General features: G+C 46.8%; 2 protein-coding genes across 3 annotated transcripts; both read left to right on the top strand.

The window, feature by feature from the left end:
• Positions 1 to 134: 134 nt before the first annotated feature.
• yme1l1a (YME1-like 1a) lies at positions 135 to 8,704 on the top strand. 2 transcript variants are annotated; one of them, XM_053859650.1, is made up of 18 exons: positions 135 to 355; positions 831 to 950; positions 2,085 to 2,253; positions 2,324 to 2,425; positions 3,420 to 3,526; positions 4,663 to 4,810; positions 4,883 to 4,990; positions 5,295 to 5,468; positions 5,537 to 5,689; positions 5,749 to 5,881; positions 5,966 to 6,028; positions 6,665 to 6,777; positions 6,922 to 7,077; positions 7,402 to 7,553; positions 7,619 to 7,745; positions 7,815 to 7,888; positions 8,074 to 8,160; positions 8,232 to 8,704. In XM_053859650.1, exons 1-18 carry the CDS (start codon positions 320 to 322, stop codon positions 8,370 to 8,372), a joined length of 2,163 nt encoding a protein of 720 aa, XP_053715625.1. In that variant the 5' UTR covers positions 135 to 319; the 3' UTR covers positions 8,373 to 8,704. The 2 variants fall into 2 exon arrangements, with proteins under 2 accessions (XP_053715625.1, XP_053715626.1); XM_053859651.1 differs by having other exon boundaries at positions 4,883 to 4,966; positions 8,232 to 8,703.
• A 269-nt stretch (positions 8,705 to 8,973) lies between these two features.
• On the top strand, positions 8,974 to 17,136 carry pks1 (polyketide synthase 1). Its single transcript, XM_053860113.1, has 6 exons — positions 8,974 to 9,031; positions 9,749 to 9,902; positions 10,387 to 10,547; positions 11,134 to 11,337; positions 11,398 to 11,579; positions 11,734 to 17,136. The coding sequence occupies exons 1-6, from the start codon at positions 8,974 to 8,976 to the stop codon at positions 17,134 to 17,136; spliced, it is 6,162 nt and encodes a 2,053-aa protein (XP_053716088.1).
• The last annotated feature ends 1,022 nt before the right edge of the window (positions 17,137 to 18,158 follow it).

Here is an 18,158-nt window from a genome sequence, read left to right on the forward strand (position 1 = left end):
CAAAAATAATGATGTACATATGAATATATAGAACAAATCAAATAATAAAATAATATAATGAATAATAAATAAATAGTCAATGTTCTCATAGCAAACCTCTAGTGAGGCGATTGCAAAGCCGGAAGTACCTCAAGATGACGCAGTTTTGTAGTCCATTTGACCTCAGTCGCCGGAAAATCTGCTGTTAGCTAACGCAGAAGTTGTGTAACGGAGAGAAACAAAAGGACGCGGCGTAGTGGCGACTCAATCGTTTCGTTCCTTAGGAGTGTCCAGACATACTTCTTTGGTCTATTTATTTAGTTTTCAACAGGAAACAACAATGTTTTCGCTTTCAACCTCGTTTCAGCCCCAACAGGTAAGCTAACTCGTGTCTTTTAAATACCCAAAAACGCATGTTCTCATGCAACAACTTCATTTTTGGTTCATTCACATTGTTTTTTCTTCGTGGCGTTATTGTTCGGAAACATGTTTTGAATGTTTTACCCTTATTTGTCAATGACAGCTAACTCCACGGCTAATGTTAGCATCCCTACACTGTCATGTCTCACAATTATGCAACGCTGACGTCCACACGTCTTGACTGCGAGACTCGTGGATTCCCCAGACACTGTAATCACAGTTTTAAGTGTGATGTGGAGTGTGTGTTAAAGGTGTTAAAGGTTGAAAGACAACTAGACAATTGCATAACATCATGGAACTGACGTCACAATTGATGTTTGCGACTGCGGTCTGCCTGAAAAATCGCCCCTCAACTTCAGTGCAAATAGATTACGATCGATATAACTCGAGTAACAGTATGTTGGTGATGATGTTATTTTTGCTGCTGTCAGATGGTCTTGCCCCTGAACCAGCTCATCAATGCCTTCCACTCTCTGAAGAGCACAGCCACTGCCTCTGTCCAGACCCTCAACAAAGACTTCACCGCAGACCACAGTTCATATCTTAAAGAGGTGAGGATTATCTTTGGGTGAACATTGAGGGTTTTTTTTTGGTATAAGCAATACTTAATAGCTTTTAGAAGCCTTTGAATTTTGTCTGTATGCAAGAGTATTGACAGATATTCTTAAAATGTAGCATGACTGTGAAGGTCAATTTACAGTGGGAGATAAACACTCTTCAACTCATCTCTCAGACGTTGCTAAACCGGCCCTGGGGCCAAATGCGGCCCTCTGACTGTATTTATGTGGCCTTCCTGGATTCAGAGTGAAACTACAAAACTGACATTGTTGTTGTCTCTGACATTTTTGTCTTGTGGATTGCTTTTTGTTCATTATGATTCAGTATTTGTTGTCCATTAAAATACATCAGAATTGAAAGTAGATTTTGAAATGTATGAGACACATTGAGAATCTTTAAATGGAATGTGATTTTAATTAAATTAAACAGAACAAATGAACATTTTCTGTACATTTTTACAGTGTACTTTCATAATCGCACACAATGTCATCACTTGATTTTTATTTTGATTTTTCTCTTACCCTCCTTTCTTTGGAATTGATGGCCCCTCTCAACGGTCACAATATATAATATAATATATACAATATAAATTGTCCACCTCTGGTTTAGATGATGTGACGGGCAGCTGCTTCATTGCAAGAAACCTATAAATGTTAATTTTAGACTCTCTTTGCGTTATGGGACTGCAGTTATTCTTCAATTCTTAAATTCAAGCAAGTGTTCTTGCTTGAATTTAAGTGAGGGGATCAGTAGCCTTGTATAAGTCCGTCTCATAAGCAGGTTACAAGCAAGGTTCTCTATTTTCATTTCGGTCTATTTCCTTCTGAAAAAGTGTTGTGCACTGAGTGTGTTGTAAATTGCCAAATTAAAATAATAATAAAAAGACATCATCCAATCGGCAGAGATAAGTAAAGTAATGGCACCTGAGACTGTACTTATGGAATGTAATAGTAACTTTGAGGTTTGTTTGAGACAGTCTTGCCGTATTTTCAGGTCAATCATGATGTGATTTCTTGCTGCGCATTAAACGAAGATATATATACACAATAGTTCAGTCTATCAAATGAAACTAAAAGATACTGCTGGGAAGCCAATTTGGGTGGACTTACATTTCTCTTTCTCTGCAGCCATGTGTGACTCTGCGAGACCTCGGCCTGTCAGAGGTCAGGACAGGTCAGCTGGAGGAGCTGGTAAACAGGTTACTCCCCACGCTCGGACCAGAAGAACCCCCCACCGTTCCTTCAGTGTGGCGGACCAGTCACATTTCTTCAGACAGCTTCTTCCAGAACAAAAATGGTGAACATTTTAAAATGCTAATTTTGCAAAATGGCCACGAGGTTGAATAAGTCCATGTCTTTCCTGATAGGATTTTCACAGAGTAGACTGGGGGTTTTGGGCTCATCAATATTCCACAGACAACACCGTAGCCCTTTAAAAAACGTTTGCGCAGAGCTTCACATGCTGCCTGGTAAGTCACTTGACTTTGCTCTCATCTTTTACTTAATATAAAATGGAAAAACTGCCGCACCTTCCAAAATAATGTCTTGTCTAATCACATCTTCCTGTGTGGCAGAAGAAATGCATGAAACAAATCATATACATCTGTTTTACAGTCCCTGACAAAAGTCTTGTCGCTTATCAACTGCTTATAACGTTACTTTCAATTATTCCACTGTGTTTAGGAATGGTTCATATGAAAGCTAATAGCCACCAACTAAAGGTTAAATGTCCCAAAATGAATTTGCTTCACTGTAGAAGTATTGATCATTTAATGAATAAAAAATGTCAGATTTTGGCAAGACAAACGTTACAGCCCACATAGAGTAAGTTGAAAACTGAACAAATAATTTACTTCAAATACAAAAGGTTGTTGCTGGACCTTAGTGAGATGTATTTAATATCTTGTATGACTTCCATGAGCTTGAAGGTCCGCATCCATGCGGTTCAGCAATGGCTCATACAATGTATTAATGAAGTCATCTGGGATGCCTCACAGAGCTCTTCAAGGTTCTTTGGTTTCATTCTACCTCAGACATGCTCAATGATGTTCATGTCTGGTGACTGAGCTGGCCATTCCTGGAACACCTTGATCTTCTTCAGAGTGAATCCTGGGCACCTTGTCACTGGTCAAGTCTCAGTTGATGTGAAGGTCTGAAGTGCTGGGGTTGTTGTTATACACACCCACTAACTGACTGACTGATGAAAGACTGAAAAAGGGTCATTCAAAACCAATAATATGAGTAATGTGTGGATGGATCGACTCATATACTCATATGAGGAAAAATAAAGTTTGCCTTATAAGAACTCAGTATCTGTCTGGCAGACAATCAACTCATTTCACATGTCCTACATGTAACTTGAAGCCGAGGCCCCTGCTCCTGTCTGATTTACAGATGTGTGCACTAAGTAACAAGATTCGTGAACATCGGCTGAATGTGTTTGTCTTGCTGTTGTTGCTCCAGTGTGGATCCAGAGTCGGGGTTTCAAGACACTCAGACGGAGCCGCAGGATGGAGTCTCAGTATCAAAGTGTTGCGGAGCCAGACTCCTACACGCCGTCTTTCATCAAGGTTGGAAACTCATGTTTATGTGCTGAGCATTGGAAATGGAATTTGAATTGCATTTAAAAGATGCCTGAAAACAAGTCAGTTGACTTCGACTTTGGCATTTGATTGACAGCAGCCCAGCGTTGCCAGTCTTCGGCGCAGTGGTGTGTATTGTCAGTTCAGTAACATAGTGTTGTTTGCTCGCAGTGCGACTCAGTTCACGACAGCTATGAGCGCAGCAGACAGTCCAAAATAAACTCAAGGTCTCTCTTTGTGTAAGAATACAGTGATGTAACCCCAGACTCGCACGCGTGTCGGATTACACTCACGTTAGTAACCCCGTTTTTTATAACCGTCTCAGCAATTGTACTGTTATGATGTCATGTTGTCCTTATTTTTTTTTTTTGTTTGTTTTTAATTGGTAAATCCCCGTGACAAGGTGGTTGTGTTGATTAAGATGCCACTTTGATGTGATAAAGAAGGCAGATTAGGTTGCGTAGAGGACAGTGTGTACGAAACATTACTCAATGGTTTCGAGATATGTCAAGCCAATATAATATACATACGCATTGTATTGGGTTTTTGGGCTTGAAAAAAAAAACAAAACTTTTAATCGGCCACAACGTTAGACAACTTATCATTTGTAGAGTTGTCTGATCACATAAGTCGGGGGTCTCAAACCAGTCCTCAAAGGGGCCGCAGTGGGTGCAGGATTTTGTTCCAACCCATCAAGAACAGGTTGACCAATCAGGTGCCACTGAAACTAGCAGCACCTGACCGTCTTCAGACACCTGACTGGTGAAAAGGTGACAGGTTGGAACGAAAACCTGCACCCGCTGCGGCCCCTTTGAGGACCGGTTTGAGACCCCTGCCCGAAGAACTGGTGTGTTTGCTCTACAGAAGGGTTGTCAAAACCGGTCTTCACAGGCCGCAGCTGCTGCGGGTTTCTGTTCTAACCCAACAAGCACACACAGGTTGGCAGTCTGGTGCTGCTTCTTTGAGCTGACACCTCATTGGTTAAACTTGTTCGGTTGGAATGAAGACCAGCCCGCGCTGTGGTCCTTCGTGGAGCAGTTTGGACCCCCCTGCTGTACAGGAATTTCGCTAGAGTTTAGACACTAAATAACCAGACTCACCTCAAGTCTTCTCCTTGTCCCCAGGGTCTGCGGCTGAAGGAGGCCCCTGAGGCTCAGTCGCTGGACCAAATGGTGAAGGAGAAGAAACTCCCTGAGAACCAGCAGGAAGCCTTTAAGACAGGATTCGCTGAGGGGTTCATGAAGTCCCAGGCCTACACACAGAAGACACAATGTCAGGACACCCCCTCACTCTGATTCGCTCCCTCATAGACAGATGAGTGACGACAACTCTCTGTGTTCACAGACTCGCTGTGGAGGACCAGGCTGGTGGTGCTCGTCCTGGTGTTGATCGGCATCTACAGTCTGGCCAGAAACCCTTTTCTCTCGGGTAAAGGCTCGTTTTCTGATGCTGGTTTGTGTCAGTTTTCTTTCTTCCCTCTGCTTACTCATCATCTCACCCCCTCATTGGTCGAAAGGAAAGCTGGTGTGTGATTTCTTCTGTCTTAAGCTGCTTCAAGTCAAGGACACTCGCTGAGCTAACTCACAGATGCACAACTCAAGCATCAGCTTATTGAAAGTGCAAGATTATTGTCTTTTATTGTTAAAGTTGTGGCTGCAGGTCATCATCTCAATACCCCTTGACATCTCATGGCAGAGTGAATACCTCCAGATGTATTTTCTGTCATTGTTCATGAGGTGGTTTCTCTGTTTCACAGTGAGGTTCCGCACCACGTCTGGGCTGGACTCCGCTGTCGACCCAGTCCAGATGAAAAACGTGACATTTGAACACGTCAAGGGAGTGGAGGAGGCGAAGAATGAGCTGCAGGACGTGGTGGAGTTCCTGAAGAACCCTCAGAAATTCACTGTTCTGGGTGGGAAGCTGCCGAAAGGTAACATCAACCGTTTTGGTTTTCCTGCCTGTTTGCCACTATCAGTAACATGACCTGTTCTCTGTTAGGGATCCTCCTGGTGGGACCACCCGGGACTGGGAAGACTCTCCTGGCTCGAGCTGTTGCCGGGGAAGCCGACGTTCCCTTCTACTATGCTTCCGGATCAGAGTTCGATGAGATGTTCGTCGGCGTCGGTGCCAGTCGCATCAGGAATCTCTTCAGTACGTCACAAATGCTGAACCTATTTACTGGATTCCGCTGATGTTTTCTGTCCTCGCAGAGGAGGCTAAAGCTAATGCGCCCTGCGTCATCTTCATCGATGAGCTGGACAGCGTTGGAGGGAAGAGAATAGAGTCCCCCATGCATCCGTACTCCAGGCAAACCATCAACCAGCTGCTGGCTGAGATGGACGGGTGAGTGTGTGGGGAGGATCAGCCCACAGTTCTGCCTACTCTCATGTCCTGCACCAGCCTCATCTCCTGTTCTGTGTTCTGCAGGTTCAAACCAAACGAAGGTGTCATTGTTATTGGTGCTACAAACTTTGCTGAAGCTTTGGACAAGTAAGTCACTCTGTGATTGTTTCGAGCAGACGGCAGATGTGAGGTGGAAGTTTACCTGCTTGTTGCGGTGGTTCTGCTTTGTTTTATCACGTGACCTCAAGAAGTTTCTTGTTGTTATTTATTTGTTATTTGTACAATATACCACAATTTCTGCAGTGTGAACCCTGTGACTTATACCTGACACTGTGGCCCTTATAAGGATTTTACAGGCTAAAGAGCTTTGTATTGACCTTAAAGCGCTCAAAATGCGCTGTTTTCCCCGGGTGTCTGCAGCCCCGCCCACAGAGCCGATCTCCTGGAGGAGCGGATATGAGAAGCAGCAGCTGAGACCGGCTGTGGTGTCGTAAAACTTGAGACACGCGGGCGAAAACATTGCATTTTGAGCGCTTCAATGTCAATGAAAGATCTGTGGAGCTGACGATTCCAGTTCAGAACATTGCCCAGTTTGTTGCATGATTTTTCCAAACTAGTTTAGAAGTGATCCTCATGCAGTTTTAAGCACCACTGACCTTTCTACGGCGCAGACAGCGGCTTATGGATGAACAAGATCTAGTTTCCCTCCTAAATTTAGTGGGTGGAGTTCATATTCCGGTGCGCTCCAGATTCTAAGATTTTTAATGGCGTCTTTACTTACAGCGCTCTTGTGCGGCCCGGGCGCTTCGACATGCAGGTGACTGTCCCACGACCCGATGTGAAGGGTCGCACTGAGATCCTCAACTGGTACCTGTCCAAGATCAAAATGGACTCTGGTGAGTCCGTATTTTTAGAAGTGTTGGCTGTGATTGTCTTCTTCTTTAGTGTGACCGGGAAAATCCTGTGGTGTTTCCCGTGTCAGATGAATCCCACTCTTGTCTCTCGCTTGAACGGACCTTGTTCTATTGTGTCCTCTGCAGCTGTGGATGCCGAGATCATCGCCCGAGGCACCGTGGGCTTCTCTGGAGCCGAGCTGGAGAACCTGGTCAACCAGGCCGCCCTGAAGGCAGCGGTGGACGGGAAAGACATGGTCACGATGAAGGACCTGGAGTACGCAAAGGACAAGATCCTAATGGGTGAGTCACTCACTCACTCACGCACAAACACACACACACGTTTGTATTGCTGTCACTATGGGGACATTGTGATGTTTCTCATTGCCATAACCCTTTCCGGAACCCTTTCCCAGAGCGAATGATGCGCTGCTGAGAATGCACCCAGTAAATGACCCGGTTGTTCAAATTGAGGCTTAACCTCGCGGGGTCCAGCCAAATGTCCCCACATAGACTTATGGTCCCCACAAGAGTAGTGTTTTGTCAGGATAAATAAGCACACACACACACACACACACACACACACACACACCTTCAGTCATGTGACTGGTCATGTGTCCTCGTCAGGCCCCGAGAGGAGGAGTGTGGAGATCGACAAGAAGAACAAAACCATCACGGCGTACCACGAGTCGGGTCACGCCATCGTGGCCTACTACACCAAAGATGCCATGCCCATCAACAAAGCCACCATCATGCCTCGAGGCCCAACCCTGGGTCATGTGAGTGTGCATCGCCTCTCCATCCCACGACACATCCACTGACCTCACCTGCTGCTCACCTGCAGGTGTCGCTGTTGCCCGAGAACGACCGCTGGAGCGAGACCAGAGCTCAACTGCTGGCTCAGATGGATGTCAGCATGGGAGGGCGAGTGGCGGAGGAGCTCATTTTTGGGGACGATTACATCACGACAGGCGAGTTGACAGAGGCTGGGTGTGAAGTGACTCACATCTGTTGTTTAATCCTACGCTCTCTTATCACAGGAGCTTCCAGTGACTTTGATGGAGCCACCAAAATCGCAAAGATGATGGTGACAAGATTCGGCATGAGTGACAAGGTGAGCACATTTGAAATCCTGCTGAGTCACCAGATTGTGGAGTCAGGAGCGGACACTTCTGAGTGGATCAGCTGTGTCGGAGCAGTTGCTGTGTTTGTGAAGTGCTGCAGAATAAGAGCAGGGGTCACACAGCTTTAAAGCACAGATTTGAAAAATGACTTCCTGGAATGTTTGCGTCCTCTCAGCTCGGGGTCATGACCTATGGCGACGTCAGCAAGCAAAGTCCGGAGACCCAAGCCGCCATCGAGCAGGAGGTCCGGGTGCTCCTGAAGGCGAGTGCTGCTCAGCTGCGGTTGTTAAGTCTCGTATGTTTCCCGCCGCTGACTCTCCCTCCGTCCTGCAGGACTCGTACGAACGCGCCAAGAGCATCCTGAAGACCTACAGCAAGGAGCACAAGAAGCTGGCCGACGCCCTCCTCACCTACGAGACTCTGGACGCCAAGGAGATCCAGATGGTTCTGGAGGGCAAATCTCTGGACCACTAGCTTACCTCGTTTTAGAAATCTGTAAATATTATTGCGATGCTGTGCCGTCGAGCTCGGGCCTTTGTGAGGCCTCTCACCTTTCATGTCTAAACTCTCTTGGTTTTTTTTTTAGCTTGGCATCAGTTTTAAAAGAATCACAGAACGTAAATTGAATGATAACAAGACGATTGGTGATCCAGGCAGTTCAATTACCTCAGTCGGTTCTCAGTGTCTTTTTTTATTTATTGGAGACGCAACGACGACGGTGGCGTTGTGTCGGCGTGTTTGCGGATCTGTCTGTTCTTCGTCCTCCAACTCTAAATAAATCTCAAAATGTGAAACCCTCTTTGACTGTGGTTCCTCTGCAGATTCACCATGAAAACGTGGCACCCTGACCACACTGGGTCCAGCTATGTGTCCCGGTTCACTGACACGCGACACCCTCACGACCCCCCCACCGCTTCATTAAACCTACAATTATTAGTGCATCCAGAGGCCCAACAAGCCCAGTATTGTCTGCCCCACTTATAAAGGAGCCGCCTGAGGTGCTGAGAGCGCAGACCTCTGAGGACGTCTCATGGAGAGACTTTGACTTTTGGCTTCTGAACAGACATTTCACAGCATGGAGGCAACGGATGAGGCTGTTGCTGTGATCGGGATGGGCTGCAATTTCCCCGGAGGTATCCATGTCTGAGCTTTTAACTGTGTGCTTCACTGGTTTCCACAGTCAGAGGTGAAGATAGTGGTTGTGACTAGGGAGGACATGTTAGAAATGAGTCTGTCAGAGGGATGTGTGGAGAAGTTTGAAGAGAAAGAGAAGACTGATGGAGAGAATCTCTCCTATGAGTCGCTCATAGACTAACAGATGTGGATAAAGAGAAGTCACAGTTTTATGATGTTTGCTGATGATATGGTGATTTGTAGCAAGGGTGAAGAGGAAGTGGAGGAAGAGTGGAGATGAGGGAGGCGAGATCATGAAAACAGTTCAACTGTACTGTGTATTTTTTATATCTAAGGTGTGGATTGCTAAAAGTACATCAAAGTGAGGTCATAAATGAGGTACTGAAACAAAGAAAATGTTCATGAAGATGTTTATTAATAATAAAATTAACGTTCTGAATGTGACTGTTGTGGTCAGTTGTAAGCATCGGTTGAGCCAATTACAGTAGGGAAGGGTGGAGAGGAGGAAAGCAGCAGCAGAAAGTGAAAGTGGCCGTTGAGTATTATATTGCGTTTTTAATGTTTTCTGTCGAATGTTCTTATGAATGATGCTGACATTTTACACTGCTGTAACCGCTCACCACATATAATAGTGACGACAATAGTTATGATAGTTCCATTCACTGCTAAACAGGAGAAAATCACACTTACCATTCTCCCTTGATCGTTTGCTGAAGGTGAAGGCTTGGAGAATTTCTGGAAGGTTCTGTTGGAGGGAAGAAACTGTGCTGTTGATATTCCAGCGGATCGGTTCCACGTGGCTTCGTGGTTCGATCCCGATGAAGGAAAACCCGGGAAGACGCAGACGACCCGAGCGGCCCTTATTGACGGGTGAGATTCCAGATTTAGATTGTTTCTAACCCTGTACTACAGGTGACCAGTAGGACAGTTTTGACTACAGGTTGCACGTACATCATGCTGGTGCTTCCATAAATGGACGCCATACCACGGAGGCACATATTCCTGGACTGAAACGGGCCCCAAACAGGTTGCATCCCCATCTGGGTTTCAAGATTTGGATTATTGTATGTCCAGGGTTCGGCCTAAAGACAAGGTTAAATTGCACCCGTGTACAGGCCTAGACTCCGATCAAATGACCACTGTAACTTCGCTGGTAAACACACTGGAAGGGGAGATGACATCGTGCCCACCATGCCTTGCGGAAATGCCCACGCTGCCGCCGGTGTTGTTGTTTGAACACTAAAAACTTTAAGTCAACAAGGTTACTTGCAGCGCCACATGTTGAAGGTTAAGACCGACCAAAGTGATTTTTCATTCTCTAACAATTTGATTCAAAATTGCTTTTTCTTTCCAGGTTTAATGAGTTCGACCACAGGTTTTTTGGCATTTCAGAGGCGGAGGCTGAGTTCATGGACCCCCAGCAGAAGCTTCTTCTGCAGTGCAGCTTCAGGGCGCTGGAGGATGCCGGGGTCCCCCTGGAGGACATTAGCGGAACCAGAACCGGAGTTTACATTGGTACGAGACGCAGCTCTCTAATTTAAATAACAACCCTGTGATGGGCTTCAACTTCATGGATTGATGTGGCAAAGTCCCCATTCAGTCACAATGGGAGGAGAAAGCTGAGATGCTTTTCAGGAATATAAGAGGCTACATCCACTGGGAGATGCACAATTTCCTAGCCAATCTTTTTCCACGCTGGTTTCAAAAAGGCACAGCTGTTTCAGGCGTCCACACGAATCCACTGACCTCAGACAGTGTAGTGCATATGCCTGGCCTGTAGTGGGCGCTGTAGTGACAGCAAATGAAGAAGATGACACTGCACTTGTGCATATGAAACAAATCCACTGTGGACAGAGACGTTGGTGTGGACCGACAATGGGTCGAGATATTTCGTGGATGAAACTTGTACGGGTACTATAGACTCCATCTCCAAGGGGACAGGACCTGAAACCCCCCTCTCTCTGAGGGAAGTTCTGAAGTTCTCTGCCCACTCATTCTTCAGCCATTGATCACATGCAGATTATGTTCAACATGTTTTCTTGAACGTTTGGGATAAATCCCGACAGACATAAACTTCCAACTCATCAATGTTGTGCTCCAGGTCTAATGAACAAGGACTATGAGATGATCCGTAGCAACTGTCCCACCACTATGAACCACTACAGCGGCACGGGGACGGCCATGAGCATCGCTGCTAACCGAATCTCCTTCACCTTCAACCTCACCGGCCCCTCTTTCGCCATCGACAGTGCTTGTTCTTCCTCGTTGGTGGCGCTGCACGTTGCCCGACAGGCCATAACACAAGGTGAGCCGCCCCACGTTCAGCAGTCATCCGCGTTTATTCTTATCGGGCAACCTTCTTCAGGGGAGTGCGACATGGCTCTGTGTGGAGGAGTGAGCTGCATCATCGAGCCCAGAGTGTTTGTAGCTCTCAGTAAGGCAAAGATGATCTCACCTGATGGAACCAGCAAACCCTTTTCCGACAAGGCAGATGGCTACGGACGAGGAGAAGGATGCGGTGTCGTCCTACTGAAGCCACTTGAAAAGGTGAGGATGTCATCTTACAACTACTATTTAACATTGCTGATCCACACTCTGACACAACCACATTTAAAGACCCCATCCGTGTTTTGAGTACCTGATCCTCAGTTACTTTCTCTTGGTGGCTCAAACTTAGCTAACACAAACTTTCTATCTCAAGGCTAAACAGGACGGGAACAAAATCTGGGGTGTCATCAGCAAAACTGCGATCAACCAAGACGGACACTCAGTGTCTCCCATCACCAAACCTTCAAGGACTCAACAGGAGGAGCTACTGAGAGGGATCTATACGGACATTGACCCGGCGCATGTTCAGTACGTCGAAGCGCACGGCACTGGGACCCCGATCGGAGACCTGACTGAGGCCGCCAGCATCTCAAACGTCATTGCCAAAACCAGACCTCCAGGATCAGAAGCACTCTGCATCGGTTCAGTCAAAGGTAACATCGGGCACACGGAATCTGCCGCCGGAGTGGCAGGACTCATCAAGGTGCTGTTGATGATGAAGCACCAGGCGTTTGTCTCTTCCGTTCTATATTCTCAAGGAGCATCAAGCGTTGATCCCAAATCACTTGGTTTGAATGTCTTGTCGAAAGTAGAAAGGTGGAACACAAGTGGATCAGCGTGTAGGGTCGCTGGAATAAACAGCTTCGGGTTTGGGGGGACAAACGCACACGCTGTTGTCAGGGAGTTCAGACAAGTCGAAGCTCCACAAATGAGGCCTAAAATCCTGCCAAACCTCTTTGTTCTGTCTGCAGCTTCAGAGAAATCACTGGTAAAGTCTCTCTCAGATACCAGCCAAAGGCTTTCTGACTGTCGAACCTCTGACTTGGAGGCATTGTGCTTCACCTCTGCGTGTGCCAGGAGTCACCAGAAACACAAGTACAGGAAGGTGTTGTTGGTGTCAACTGTTTCAGATCTACTGGATCATGTAAAGTCAGAGTCAAGCTGTACCTCGCCAGTTGGCAACACTGAGGTTGTGTTTGTCTTCAGTGGAAATGGGGTGGCGTACAGAGGGATGTGCCGCCAGCTCTTCAGGGAGTTTCCTGTTTTCAGGGTGAAGGTCAAAGAAGTTGAGGCATTGTTCAGAAAGCACAAAAGGACACACTTATCCGAGATGTTTGATGATAGTGAATGTGACTTAGGCAAACCGGGTGTGGTCCAGCCTCTTCTCTTTGCCATCCAGGTTGCTATAGTTGCCCTCCTGAAGGAGTGGGGTGTCACACCCGATGTCGTACTCGGACACTCTCTGGGCGAAGTGGCCGCTGCACACTGTTCGGGTCTTCTGTCTCTGGAGGACGCCGTAAAGGTGGTGCACCACCGCAGTGCTCTTCAGAGTACAGTCACAGGAGGCAAGATGCTTGCTGTTGGAAATGTAGCCGTGGCTAAAGTGGTGGAAGTTCTGGAGGAGTTTTCTGGAAAGATTTGTGTTGCTGCTGTCAACAGCCCTCAGTCCTGCACTCTGTCGGGAGAGAGGGATGCTGTAGACGCCATTCGGGATACTTTAAAGAAGAGTTTTGTGGGAGAAAATATTTTTCTTTGTGATTTAAGCGTTTCGTCTGCCTACCACAGCCACCTGATGGACCCGGTCATGGACGACGTCAGGAGTAGAATCCAGCGTTTGGATGTTCATGACAAGCATTGCAAACTTTTCTCGACGGTGTCAGGGGCCGAGGGTCTGGATGAGGATTTCACGACTGGCGAGTACTGGGCGAAGAACATCAGGGAGCCGGTTTTATTTGAACAAACTCTCCGAGCCCTTTCACAAAACAACAAGAAATCGAAGGTGTTTGTAGAGATCGGGCCGCGGAGGGCTCTGCAGAAGAACATACAGGAGACTCTTGGTCATGATGCGCTTGTTCTACCGTCCGTCCAGCCGGAGACAGAACTGGAAACGGTCTTGACGACAGTGGGGAAACTCTTTGAGCTTGGTGTCAACGTGTGCTGGCGGAAGATTTACCAAGATCGCACAACATTACGCACAGACTTCCCCATCTATCATTTTGACAACACGAAGAAGAGATTGTTTTTTGAAGCTATCAGAAGAGGCGACGAGCCGCCATCTCGCTGTCAGCACGTGCTCCTGTCTCAAACGAAGGGGGAGAGCGGTGAATATGTTTGCAACCTCTCAGCTCAGGCCCTACTGTATCTGCAGGAACATAAGTACGACAGCATGTCGATAGTTCCCGGTGCCTTCTACGTGGAGCTAGCGTTTTCCTCGCTGTTGGCTCACTTAAAAACAAAGGTTTCCTCGCTCCAGCTGAGCTTAAGCTTTCAGAATCTGCTCACAATCAGCTCCAACAATCAGCTGTTGAAAGTGACTCTGTCAGAACGTGATAGTACTTTCAAAATACAGTCTTCTGTGGCAACACACGCCACTGGGACATACCAGCATGCAGAGCCACGACCATTGTTTGAGGAATCGGACATAGCTATCAATGTCGTCATGAAAAGGTGCAACGTAACGATAAAGAAGCTGGAGATTTATCGCATTCTTTCTCAAGCTGGATTTCACTATGGTTCTGTCTTTAAACGCCTGGAAGATGTTCACTATGGACATGAACTCAAGGAAGCCGTCACTTCAATCAGTGTACCGTACGGGTTAGTGCCGCAGTCCTATTCCGTCCACCCAGTGTTGCTGGACTGCTTCCTGCAGATGTCGGCAGTTGTGGCTTTAGGGTGTCTCACAGCCAAACCAGGATTCCCCTCCCAGATTGGCAGCATCATTGTGTCGGGACCCCTTCATGAGGAGATGGTTCTCTACCTACGATCTACACGAGAATGCCCAGACTTTCTTGAGGTTTGCGGCTGTTTTGCTACCAAAGATGGAAAAGTTACTGTGGAACTTAGGGATGTACGAATTTCATTTTTGGGACAGTCAAATATCGATTCATTGTTTTTTCACAACAATATGGTCCCAGTCTACAATGAGACAACCCCATCCTTGAAACTCAAAGCTTTAGTTTTTGAAGATAGTCTTGGAATCGCTGGAGCTCTGAAGCCATTGCTGCATCGAGAGTCCAAGTTTGTAACAGCACCTGAGACTAACCGACTCAGCGACATAGTCAAGCTGACAGTCAGCCATAACATGACGGACGTCCTATTCATCTGGGGTGTCGAGGATCTGAGCCATTTATCCTCAGAGAGAATTTTCCAATGTCTCTTGAAATGCTGTGAGCAGTTCCGTCAGGTTGTCCTTGCTCTGAAACATGCCAGACACTCTGTCGCACTTCGAGTCATCACCCTCAAGTCCTCAGAAACCAGTGTTGACCACATCAGTTGTGGTTTTGTGTTGTCTGGTATGATGAGAGCCTGTGCAGCCGAGGTCCCTGAGCTTTCCTTCCAGCTTCTGGACCTCGGTTCCACGACAAGAGAAGACATTGAAGCTCTGGCCCGGGCGATGAGCTCCTGTAAACAAGAGGTCACCATCAGCAGAGGAAAATCATCTGCGGCGATGATAGCACACACCACAACAGTGGCATCCACCAGGCGTGACATACCCTTAATGCCCCTGAAAGACTTTGACCTGCAGACTGCAAGCCCCTACATTGCCAAGCAGTTGACTGCTGTCGCTCGTGGTGAGATCCAGAATATAGTACCAGACAATTCAGTCCAGGTGCAGCTCACAAAACTGTGTGTGCACTCATCTGATTACTTTGCCATCACACTTTCACAAGTGAGTCACGGAAAGTCATTGTACTGGGATAGACAGAGTCACCCACTCCTGGCGCTAGATTTTTGTGGCATTGTCACCGCTGTTGGGAAAAATGTAAACCATCTCAGAGTCGGAGATCAGGTTGTCTCATGTTACCCAACAGCCGCAAGAGATACGGTAACAATACCGCATTCTGTGTGCTCGCCCACAGCCAGATTCACTTTCCTCAGCCAATTCCCGTGTGTCTCCTTTTTCATCCTGGCCTGGAAGATCATGCAGGAGACGCTTCCGAAAGTTCAACAGTCGAGAAAAATGGCCATAATTTCCTCCAACGTTGCGTCTGTGTTAACGAAAGTGTTGGCCTTGACAGCGATCAGGTCGGGATGGAACGTGACCTGCCTGCCGCACTTCAGAGAAGACGTTGTCAGGGTTGATCGATGCCACGCTTTGGTTTGCCTGCCTCCGTGTGATGACTCGTGGAAGGACGCTCTAGTCAACGACGGGATACAGAGGGATGTCGTCGTTCTGCGCAGCTCTTTCATGACACCAGCAGATGATACGTTTTTGCCAAAGACCGACTTCTTGCGAGTGCATATGCTCGACGTTGCAAACATTCTCCAACCAGCCAATCTCAGGGCACAAAACAGGAAGGTCTTTGACTGGATTTCTTCTCTTGGTTTTGATGATTTAACTCTGCCTCTGAAAGCTGAGACCTTCCAGGTGACCAACGCAGCAGATGCTCAGATTAACCCTGAGTCCTACTTTACTTCAAAAACACTGCGGCAGGTTGTACTAGAACATAGAGCAGCAGGTTGTCCGCCGTCATATATCCCCTTTCTTGACCAGCGGTCACAACTCTTTAGAAAGAACTGCGTGTACATCGTGACTGGTGGTCTCACTGGGTTGGGACTGGAGACAGTGAAGTTCATCGCCCATAACGGCGGTGGTCGTATAGTGACGCTCTCCAGACGCTCTCTGACTGACGACATGCAGTTAGAAATGGAGCTGCTCCAGAAAAGATGCTGCGTCGAAATAGCGAATATCAGGTGTGACGTTTCCGTGTCCAGCCAGGTGACCGAGTCGATCATGAAAGTTGAACAAGTGTTTCAGTCCTGTCCGATCAAAGGAGTGTTCCACAGCGCCGCCGTCTTGCATGATGGACTGATAGAGAATTTGGATGAAGCCCTCTTCCGTAAGGTTCTGCATCCCAAAGTGGGCGGGGCTCTGAACCTCCACTTTGCAACACTTCACAAGAAACTGGACTTCTTTGTTTGCTACTCTTCAATCTCTTCGTTTATCGGCAACGCTTCGCAATGCAACTACGCTGCGGCAAACTCATTCCTGGACATGTTCTGCCATTATCGGAGAAACCACGGACTCGCTGGACAGTCCATCAACTGGGGTCCTCTGAACCTCGGACTCTTGTTAGACAAGGACCATTTCCAGAAGTTTCTGGAGACAAAGGGCATGATGGTGATGGACGTGTGTGAGATTCACGACGCTCTCAAAAAGTGTCTTCTCCTGAACAGACCCCAACAAGTCATTTGTAAGTTCAACTTCAGAAACCTCAATCGCCATGTTCTTTCTCAGAACGAGTCACTCCGAGAACGTCTGTCCACCCTGGTGGAAGCTGAGCTGAAAGACCAGTTGGCTGAAGAACCAGGAACCTCTGAGCTTTCGTCCGTCCATGACTGCGTGAGAAGAACAGTTAGCAATATAATAAACATCAGCATTGGTGAGCTGCATGACGACTCGACTTTGTGTTCGCTAGGGATCGACTCGATGTTGGCCATGACGCTGCAGAACAAGGTATTTCAAGACACTGGTGTCAATGTGCCATTAGTTCACATTCTGGACCCGACCAGCACCACAGGTAGTTTGGTCGCGTTTCTAGAGAACTCTAAATGACGTCTGAATATTGAATCTAAGAAATGTAATTTATTCTCAACTGAGTGGTGGTTTTAATGGTTTTAATATTATCACTACTTTGTCACCATATATACGCCACCTCGATAGACTCAATGAGAGTTATACTGAACTCGTATTGTACCTGGACATGAAGTCACACATGAGTCTACGTGGCTTTCATCAAATTAAACTTCTTTTCAAACTTCTTTTAAGTCTGTGCTGCATTGTATCGGGAGAAATAAAGATTCATATGAGACTCTTGAGGCCCATTCATGCATTACACAGGTGCTGCTATCTAAATATTCTGTTCGTGCTCTACCTTCATTTCCTCTTTCCTCTATTTTTGCACGTTTCCACAAATGTATATGGGCCAAATGGAGCAGTGCCACCAGAAACTGTGGGAGCAGTGTTGCTGTTACCACCTGATACGTAGCTCTAATGAGACACGAAGAAGACATAACAATGGTGGAAACTCTCCGTCCTCCAGTGGCGATATATTTAACGTCCTCACCAACCACCACCTCCTACAACGCTGCCTCTCTTTCCTCTTTTGTGCAAGAGCTACATGATCCATGCTCCTTCCAGTTGGTTTTGGGGTTGGTTGTTGTCATAAGCTTTTGACTCGGGGCTGCTCCCCCTGGTGGATAAATTGGTGAACAGCAATACCAATGTAAACAAAGCATGGAAGCATGTGATCACTGACAGTAACATGGTTTGAAAAGGACGGTTGTCTCAAACTTGAAAATGTATGAAAATAGGGAAGTAAAGAATGATGTGTTGTATCCTCAATAAGTCCTGGGTTTATTTTTTATTTTCATTGATATCATGGTGCCCTTCAAAGGGTTAAGTAAATGCCTAAGACTGTATATGGTTCCGTTCTTATGCTGCTGATGTAAGTAGTCTGTTACCTGCAGGAGTGTGTGTTATACACTGGCCATAAAAAAGACACCTGATGAATGAATCGCCCTTCGTCCACTGATGTTCCGTGTCACTCACTTCTAAAAAGAACACTGGGACAAACA

This window comes from Synchiropus splendidus, chromosome 3, assembly GCF_027744825.2.
Source record: "Synchiropus splendidus isolate RoL2022-P1 chromosome 3, RoL_Sspl_1.0, whole genome shotgun sequence".
NCBI lineage: Eukaryota > Metazoa > Chordata > Actinopteri > Syngnathiformes > Callionymidae > Synchiropus > Synchiropus splendidus.

Excerpts from the sequence above, each read along its gene's own strand:
- yme1l1a (XM_053859650.1), top strand. The coding sequence starts at position 320 with ATGTTTTCGCTTTCAACCTCGTTTCAGCCCCAACAG. Across the intron at positions 3,527-4,662 it reads ACACGCCGTCTTTCATCAAG|GGTCTGCGGCTGAAGGAGGC; the intron begins GTTGGAAACTCA and ends CCTTGTCCCCAG. Across the intron at positions 5,469-5,536 it reads GGGTGGGAAGCTGCCGAAAG|GGATCCTCCTGGTGGGACCA; the intron begins GTAACATCAACC and ends GTTCTCTGTTAG.
- pks1 (XM_053860113.1), top strand. The coding sequence starts at position 8,974 with ATGGAGGCAACGGATGAGGCTGTTGCTGTGATCGGGATGGGCTGCAAT. Across the intron at positions 9,903-10,386 it reads CGAGCGGCCCTTATTGACGG|GTTTAATGAGTTCGACCACA; the intron begins GTGAGATTCCAG and ends TTTTCTTTCCAG. Across the intron at positions 11,580-11,733 it reads TACTGAAGCCACTTGAAAAG|GCTAAACAGGACGGGAACAA; the intron begins GTGAGGATGTCA and ends TTCTATCTCAAG.